Raw genomic sequence first — 10,015 nt, 5'->3', positions numbered from 1 at the left:
TTAATAATATGCTTAGAATTAATAGCACCCTATCATATAAAAAAAATATCTTAGCGTTGAATAGAATAATTATCCATAATGAGTTGGTTTATTCATACATACCTTAATGATTTCACGGAAATCACGGTTGTCATCATCATTAACAATAAATCGGTTCCCATGGCTTCCGCCGGAGAAAACCGGTTACGAACAGGAAAATTGGACTGGCGGTTACGATCATGACAAAGGTATTCATTTATCAATTAATACTATCATTAATAAAAAGTCAAGTCAACAAAGGTGAGAGTTACATACATCTCTTTGTTTTTATATCGTTAATAATTAATAATTAATTAACATGGCATAACCATAAATTAATACTATCATTTATTAACCTCTTATAATTTAATTATATATTGAATTTCAAATTTCTTTTATTAAACATCCCTTTTCTTTCAAGAGTTTTCTAACCCTCTATTTTTAAAGATAACATAGGCTATGTTAGAGAAATCTCATGTAAGCTAATAATTTGCTTTAAAGCTGGGTTTTGGATATTGTGTTGGCTGGTTATACCACTATTCATTTATAATACATCTATAGCCTACGCATGATGCCATATAATGTTATTTTTTTTAAACGATTATCTGTATGATTAAGTTGTGTTTTATTAAAATAGGATATATATCAATAGATGGATAAAGAGGTTGACATGTTTGAATAGATATGTTATCGAAAACATAACAAATTAGAAGCGAGTGGAGAGTCTTTACTAGGGATGAGCATGTGGTACCATATACCGATACCATACCGATACTGTACCGGTACCGTCCCGTACCGATACCATACCGGTTGTATTCGGTATCAGTATCGGCATTACCTTTTACCATTTTTTCGGGATCGGGATTTTCGAGATTGATACCGGTATTTTTAGGTAATACCGAATTAGCACCGATTTCCCACTACATAGGAATTTCCCACCTATAATTCATGTAGTGGGTTAACAGTCGGTACTAAAAACCGCAAGTTATGATCACTTAAAAAAAATCCAAGTCATGATCACTTGCCCATATATATAGGCTTTAAATTGGTAAAGAACAAAAACAGCTAGGTGTGTGTATATGTATCAAGTTAAAAGCTTTGTGGGTTTAGAATAAGTTAAAGAAAAGTCATGGCTGCAAGGGCAGTAAACAAGCGATACGAAGGGCTAACAACGGTTCGAGCGAAGGCGGTTAAAGGGAAAGGAGCATGGTACTGGGCACATCTCGAGCCCATCCTCGTTCGAAACCCGGAAACCAACAACCCGAAAGCGGTTAAAATCAAATGCAATCTTTGTGAAACTGTGTTCTTAGCTTCAAACCCATCAAGAACCGCTTCCGAACATCTCAAAAGAACACCTTGCCCCAAACTCAACTCAGTTTTACCACCATTGTCTTCCCCTTCATCTCAAACTAACCGCAAGTGGTTCGCTTCACTAACTTATCAATTTAAGAATTCGGTATCAACCGGTATCATACCGAAAAACGGGTACCGATACCGATACCATACCGGTACCGTACCGGTATTTTCGGTATGGTATTCGGTATCAAATTTTCATGAATATCGGGATCGGGATTTTCGAGATCGGTATCGGTTCGGTATTGGTTCAGTACCTTGCTCATCCCTAGTCTTTACAGAAGAATTAATGGAAATGGTTAATGCTTCGTGCTGATAACGTGTTATGAACAAGAGAGAAATATAGGGAGAAAATTTATTCAATCTCATCATTCATCTGACATATACATAGTATATATAAACTATTACAATAGAATCCCTAAAAACCTAAAGCCCATAAACATTGGGTTGGGCCTAAAATGGTTGCATTCATAACAAAACTAAATTATTGTAATTTTATTTTAAACTAAATTAATGTAATTTTATTTTAAATGTATATAATCTATTTTAAATTTATGTAATTTTAATATAATTTTATGTATGTTTTAAATTTTTTAAATAGATTTTTTAAACTATTTAAATATAAAATAATAACAAAAAGTGTATGTCACGTGTAAAATAATGTCACTCTCTCACACCCGTTGTTTTTGCACCACACCCCATTTATAACGCCTGCATACTTATCGTACACATATCAGAAAACATCCCATTTTCAAGCCATTCACACTGTATGGTCTAACGGGGTTCAAACCCTTTAACAAGGCTCAAACCCTTTACCAAAGAAAACAACACCCTAACTCTATTAGTTTCGCTAATTAAACCCAACCCCACCCCAAATGTAATTAGGTAACGGATTTATATAATAAAATTTATATCATCTATCGTGGAGGTCCAGACCCGTTACCCATGAACCCAAATTCCAGAGGTTTCTACACGCCTCAATATAACTACAAATAGCAATCGATCATTTTAAGTTCGTACGTATTCACCAAACCAATGGCTTCAATCACTTCCTCATACAAGAAATACCAAATCAGAAACCGAAACCCTAACCCTGAAACCTCCGTCCTTTTAATAATCGACATGCAAAATTACTTCTCCACCATCGCCAACCCAATCATCCCACCACTCACCTCCACAATCCAAACCTGCCGTCGCGCTTCCATCCCCGTCATCTTCACGCGCCACTGCCACAAATCCCCCGCCGACTACGCCATGCTCGGAGAGTGGTGGAACAACGACCTCATCATCGACGGCACGCCAGAGTCCGAACTGATGCCGGATCTGCCACGGCGGGCGGAGGATCCGGTGGTGGAGAAGAACACGTATAGCGCGTTTAGGGGGACAGGGTTGGAGGAGAGGTTGAAGGAGATGGGGGTGGAGGAGGTGATTGTGACGGGGGTGATGACGAATTTGTGCTGTGAGACGACGGCTAGAGAGGCGTTTGTGAGGGGGTTTAGGGTGTTTTTTTCGACGGATGCGACGGCGACGTCTACGGAGGAGTTGCATGAAGCGACGTTGAAGAATATGGCGTATGGGTTTGCGTATTTGGTTGATTGCAAGAGTCTCGAACGTGCTTTGTGTCTGTGATTTGATTGCCACGGTGGTGTATTTAGTAAATACTTGCTGTGTTATTGATTTAGTGTTTTGATCGGTATCGGTTTGTTACGTTACACTGTCGGTACAAGTCTGGTACTTAGTATAGCTTTGGCTATAGCTTACTTTGCTAGAAAAAATACTTTGTTGTGTTACGTTGAGAAAATCATAAAAACAAATATTCTCGGTTGTGGCATGCTTGTTTTCGTGGTTAAACCGTTCTTATGACCAACGATTTTATTAATATATGATAATAACAAAATTTGTATTAACTTAGAAAAGTTGTAAATCATTGAGAAAATAAATACTTTTATTTAAAATGTATATGATAAAATAAAAATCAAATATGTTTAGTTTTAGAAAATTACTATAAAAACAACATAAAAACTAATGGACCATGTGTAGACACTAATTAAAGTTTACCATTCCTCACTATACAATGTGAGATTAAATATATTATTAATATATTATTTAATCTTTTAGTCATTATAATAATTTATATTATATTAGATCAAAATATATTAATAACCTATTAATAATTAGTTGGTAATTGTTGATGGACCATATTACCCTTATTAACTAATTAGGTTTCCTCTTGGGTGTATATATAAGGAGATCATTAGAGAGTTTAAGGGTTAGACAATTACACAATTCACACAACCCTCATAACATCTATTTCGTCTCTCTCTCCCAACCGATTCTTCCCTAGTCTCGGTTTCATCACCATCATAACTTTACACCCTAAGGAGGAACCAGATCATCCTGACAATCATGTCGAACTTGATGGTTGCATCTCTGACTGGATTCTCTGCTGGCCTGTCTGCTGTAACAGGTATGTTATTCATGTTTTCCATTATGTTTAAACAGAACTGATCCAACATGTGGTATCAGAGCATATGTTGATAAATCAGTTTTGTTTTCGTATCCATTATTCTGGGATCAAAAATCTGGAAAACGGAATTTTTAAAGCCTTTTAAATGTCTCGGCTGATTTCGAGTACCATGTGCCGAAGTCACTGTTTTTCGGAAGAATGTTTAAATATTTGACTCGAAATTATAAAGGGTTAAACTTGTTGTTACGAAATCCATTACAAAACCATTAAAATTCAGGTTTCGGATTTCCAGAATTATGTTTATAATTTTAGGGTTCATCATATTGTTCTAAGAAAACTCGAAAATTCATTAAGTTTTGGAATATAATCCGGATTAGTGGGTGTTTTTACTATTTTGATCTGAATTTTATCTATTAAAATTTTCGAAAACTGTTAATAGATTTTCAGTTATTATTTTCGAAATCTTTTGATAATTTAGATCAGCAATAAAATAGGAAACACTATCTCACAATCCCTAAAAGTTCGAGTTTTCAGTTATCATCATAAAACAGCTGTTAACAGGGATTCGAGACCATCAGTCTCGACTCGAAATCATCAGGTTCTCAAAACTTTATAACTCGAGACAAAGGTCTCGACTCGAGACCATAAGGTCACAACTCGAGACCATAAGGTTGCGACTCAAGACCATAAGGTTACAACTCGAGACTAAGGTTACGACTCGAGACCTCATAATTGACTCGAGATCTCATAACGCAGTCGAGACCTAACTCGAGACCTGACTCGAGACCTCACTCGAGACCCCATTACCTTAGGCTGTTTCATGTGAACTAAATACTTGGTTTTGTTAACACTTAATTAAATAATCAGAATCAGATAATTTTTTTTTACAAAACCAAATATAGCTTAACTTGAATGAGCTTCTGATGTATTAATTCTGGCCAAAGCTGATTTAATACATCTATTCATTGTTCAAGTATTATAAAAGCTATGTTGGGTATGCATTATAAACGTGAAATGTCTTAATTCTGGCCAAAGCTGATTTAATTCATTTATGTTTAGCATGCTTGACAAGTGCATAACTAAAGTGATTGTCTCATTTCTGGCCAAAGCTGATTTGTCATGATTACTTTGCACACATACTTAAATGATTACACTTCTAGCCAAAGCTGATTTGCCTTCGTTTAAGTAGAATTTTACTAAGTCTATTATTTTGATGTTAGTAATAGACATTATCACAGCTTCATAATTAAAATGGTCATTATTTATGCCTGCCTTAGTATAACATGCCCTTAGATCACATTAGGACTTCTTTCTTAGTATCATAACTTGCTCATCTTATTTCCACTATCAGCACCCAATTGCGGGATTCCACCTTTGACTGGTAATAACTTTGCTGAATGGAAGGATGCCCTCATGCTTACACTAGGATTGCTAGACTTCGATTATGCTCTTAGAGAGAATAAGCCAGCAGATCTTACTACTCAAAGTACTGCTGCTGATCAGATAGTTCATGAAAAATGGACTAGATGTAACCGCATGTCTCTCATGTTCATGAAGCAATCCATTCACAATGATATTAGAGGCGCCATTCCTGATTCTGAAGATGCTAAAACCTATCTGGCTTCTGTGGAGGCTCAATTCAAAGGAACATCAAAAGCACACGCTAGCACTCTTATCCTCAAGCTGGTGACGACTAAGTATGACGGGAGGAGCGGCATTCGCGAACACATCATGATGATGCATGACATGGCCAATAAGCTGAAAGGGCTAGAGATGGAAATCAGTGATGGTTTTCTTGTTCACTTCATCATCACTTCGCTTCCTTCGTCCTATGAAGCATTCAAGATAGACAAATGGACGATGAGTGAGCTGGTCGCTATGTGCGTGCAGGAGGAAGAGCGTATGAAGATGGATCGCACTACTGATGTTGCTAATTTCACAACCTCCAACTCTAAGAAGAGGAAGCACAATCATCAAAGAAAGGATGTTTCCAAAGTCCAAAAGCCCAATCCTAATACAAGTGCACCTTCCAGCTCTAAGAGCTCCTTAGGCAAACCCTATTGCAAGTTCTGTAAGAAAACAGGACATAAGCAAAAGGAATGCCCTGACTTCAAGGAGAGGCTGGCTAAGAAAGGTAACGATTTTTTCATGATACTTGAGTCCTTTAATTTAAATGTTCCTGCTAATTCTTGGTGGTTTGATTCTGGTTCTATGGTTCATGTAACTAACTCTACTCAGGGATTCCTTTCAATCCGGAAGCTGGGAAGAAACCAAAGAACACTTAAAGTTGGGGATGATCGGGAATTAGAAGTGAAGGCCATAGGAACATTACAATTATTTTTGAAAACTGGTTTATGTATTAAACTTTATGATACCTTATATGTTCCTGAGGTAACTCGGAACCTTGTATCAGGACCAAAGTTAGACATGGACGGTTTTGTCGTTTCTCATGGTCATCGCAAACTCTCTATTCTCTATGATTCCGTTGTTTATGGTACTGGCATTCTGGATGGTGGTCTCTATAGATTAGAACTAGATGATAATTTTTTCAAATCTTTGTTGTCATATAATATCAATGAATCACTCACAAAGATGAAACAAATTCGAGACTTAGAGACTTCATCTATGTTGTGGCATCAACGTTTAGGCCACATCTCAAGAGAACGATTAAATCGTCTCGTAAAGGATGAAGTCTTACCTCCTCTCGATTTCACTGATTTTGGAACATGTGTCAAATGTCTTAAAGGCAAAATGACATCAGCGAATAAGAAAGGTGCCACTAGGACTTCTAATTTATTAGAACTCATTCACACTGACATTAGTGGTCCTTACCAAATCGCTGGCATAACAGGACATACTTCATTTATCACTTTCATTGATGATTATTCTCGTTACATGTACTTGTATCTTATTAAAGAAAAGTCTGAATCTCTTACAACTTTTAAAGATTATAAAGCTGAGGTTGAAAAGCAATTAGATCGTCAGATTAAAGTTGTGAGATCAGATAGAGGCGGTGAATATTATGGAAGACATACTGATGGGGGTCAAGCTCCTGGTCCATTTTATGAGTTTTGTAAGGGCCAGGGGATTGTTAACCAATACACCATGCCTGGTACACCTCAGCAGAATGGTGTCGCTGAACGAAGAAATCATACCCTTATGAACATGGTGCGCAGTATGTTAGCCAACACTAATTTACCATTATTCCTCTGGACTGAAGCGTTAAAAGCATCTGTTCATATACTCAATATAGTTCCTTCTAAGTCTGTCCCTAAAACTCCTTATGAACTTTGGACAGGAAGGAAACCGAGTCTTAAATATATGAAAGTATGGGGCTGCATTGCTGAAGCAAAACTCTATAATCCTTTCCTAAGGAAACTTGGCCCTAAAACAGTTACCTGTTTCTTTATCGGGTATCCTGAACATTCAAAGGGTTATCGTTTCTATTGTCCTTCCCATGTCACCCGTATTGTTGAAACCAAGCGTGTTGCGTTCCTGGAGGATTTCAAGGTCAGTGGGAGCAGTACCAACCCTTATGAAGAATTGCAAGAAGTACAAGACGCGGGGGGAGAGACTCGTCGCTTACCATTACTCCGTTTACTCCTCTTGTACCCCATGCAACTGCACCTGAAGTCACTGCACAAATTCCATCTCCACAACCAGAACCCATTATACCTCATAACGAAGGCACATCAAACATTCAAAACCAAGACAATGCTGAACCCGATAATCAACTCAAGAGGTCATCTAGGCAAAGAAGGCCTACTAATTGGGATGATTATGTTACCTACCTGACTGAAATGGATGCTGGAAAGCTCAATAATCCTATCTCTTATAATGAAGCCATTAGCAGTGATCAGTCTTCTGAATGGAATAAAGCGATGATTGATGAGCTTGAATCCATGAAGAAAAATGACGTTTGGGATTTGATAGAATTACCCAACGGTGTCAAACCTGTAGGTTGTAAATGGGTGTTCAAAACAAAACTGTATCCGAATGGGAACGTTGAACGCTACAAAGCGAGATTGGTTGCAAAGGGCTACACTCAGAAAGAGGGAATTGATTATCAAGAGACGTTTTCACCTGTCTCTCGTAAAGATTCATTAAGGATCGTTATGGCCCTAGTAGCTCATTTTGATTTAGAGCTGCATCAGATGGACGTCAAAACTGCTTTCCTTAACGGAGACTTAGACGAAGATGTTTACATGAAACAACCTGAAGGCTTTAAACCTGAAGGTCATGAGCATCTAGTCTGTAAGTTGAAGAAATTCATTTATTGGTTAAAACAAGCATCACGTCAATGGTACCTCAAGTTTGATGAAGTCATGAAGAGGCAAGGTTTTTATGAAGAATCAAGTGGATCAATGCACCTACCTCAAGATGAGTGGGAGTAACTTTACTATACTTGTCCTTTACGTAGATGAGATTCTATTGGCAAGTAATAGTTTAGACATGTTGCATGAGTCGAAGCAGTTACTCTCGCATAACTTCGACATGAAGGATCTCAGAGATGCTTCTTACGTCATTGGCATCGAAATTCACCGAGATAGACACAAAGGGATCTTAGGATTGTCTCAAAAGACTTACATAGATCGTGTCCTTACACGTTACAACATGCAACAGTGCAAACCCTCCGTCACTCCAGTAGTTAAGGGAGATGTTTTCGGTTCATTCCAGTGTCCGACAACAGAGGTTGAAAAGGAGCAAATGAGCCAGATACCTTACGTGTCAGTAGTTGGGAGCCTGATGTATGCTCAAGTCTGTACTCGCCCAAATATCGCTTATATTGCTGGAATGCTAGGCCGTTATCAGACTAATCCTGGCCTAGATCACTGGAAAGCAGCTAAGAAGGTCCTTAGATATCTGCAAGGGACGAAAGACTATAAACTGACTTATAGAAGAAGTGATCACTTAGAAGTGGTAGGTTATTCTGATTCTGACTTTGCCAAATGCAAAGATGACAAGAAATCCACTTCGGGCTACATCTTTATGTTAGCAGGCGGACCTATCTCATGGAAGAGTCATAAACAACAGTTAACTACAACTTCCACAATGATGGCAGAAGACATTGCTGTTTATAATGCAACCTGTCATGGAATGTTGCTTAGAAATCTGATCACTGGACTCAAAATCGTTAATTCCATTTCTAGACCATTGAAGCTTTACTGTGATGACTCAGCTGCCGTTAGTTTCTCGAACAGTAACAGTTCGACTGGAGCTGGTTTATATCTCGATACAAAATATTTGTTCGTACGTGAACGAGTTGAGGAAAATAATCTTTGTATTGAGTATATTAGTACTAAAGATATGCTTGCGGATCCGATGACTAAAGGTCTCCCACCTAAAGTTTTCGAAGAACATGTATCGAATATGGGACTTACTAAAGACCTTATTTAATGGCATATTGTACTAGCTTATGTTTTAATTAATAAAATTTCCTCAGTTTGATTTTGTATGTCTCTAACATATGTTCTGCCGGTGTAATGACATATAGACAAATATAAATACAAATCAGACGCTAAAGGGCTTATACATATTTTGATCATAACTATTAGGTTTTAAATTGAGGCTATAGTATGATTAATGGGGGTCCTGAGTCGAATGATGATTCAACGGCTGTATTTCTCTGCTATAGTTCTTGGTTTAAGGCTAAAATGAGTGTTAACTCCTGGCCAGGCTCATCTAATACTCATGATAAATGATTACTCGGCTAAGTGGGAGAATGTGAGATTAAATATATTATTAATATATTATTTAATCTTTTAGCCATTATAATCATTTATATTATATTAGATCAAAATATATTAATAACCTATTAATAATTAGTTGGTAATTGTTGATGGACCATATTACCCTTATTAACTAATTAGGTTTCCTCTTGGGTGTATATATAAGGAGATCATTAGAGAGTTTAAGGGTTAGACAATTACACAATTCACACAACCCTCATAACATCTATTTCGTCTCTCTCTCCCAACCGATTCTTCCCTAGTCTCGGTTTCATCACCATCATAACTTTACACCCTAACGAGGAACCAGATCATCCTGACAATCATGTCGAACTCGATGGCTGCATCTCTGACTGGATTCTCTGCTGGCCTGTCTGCTGTAACAGGTATGTTATTCATTTTTCCATTATGTTTAAACAGAACTGATCCAACATACAACTCTAATTGT

At 37.4% G+C, this 10,015-nt stretch overlaps 1 protein-coding gene across 1 annotated transcript; it reads left to right on the top strand.

Annotated features, from left to right (window-relative positions):
- Positions 1–2,368: 2,368 nt before the first annotated feature.
- Positions 2,369–3,202, top strand: LOC118479783 (nicotinamidase 2-like). The gene has a single exon (XM_035974545.1). It carries the CDS (start codon positions 2,407–2,409, stop codon positions 2,998–3,000), a length of 594 nt encoding a protein of 197 aa, XP_035830438.1. The 5' UTR covers positions 2,369–2,406; the 3' UTR covers positions 3,001–3,202.
- The last annotated feature ends 6,813 nt before the right edge of the window (positions 3,203–10,015 follow it).

The sequence above is a fragment of the Helianthus annuus genome, chromosome 6 (genome assembly GCF_002127325.2).
Source record: "Helianthus annuus cultivar XRQ/B chromosome 6, HanXRQr2.0-SUNRISE, whole genome shotgun sequence".
Taxonomy (NCBI): Eukaryota; Viridiplantae; Streptophyta; class Magnoliopsida; order Asterales; family Asteraceae; genus Helianthus; species Helianthus annuus.
Note: the sequence above shows the minus strand (reverse complement) of the source record. Positions and strands in the feature narration are given on the sequence as shown.

Excerpts from the sequence above, each read along its gene's own strand:
- LOC118479783 (XM_035974545.1), top strand. The coding sequence starts at position 2,407 with ATGGCTTCAATCACTTCCTCATACAAGAAATACCAAATCAGAAACCGA.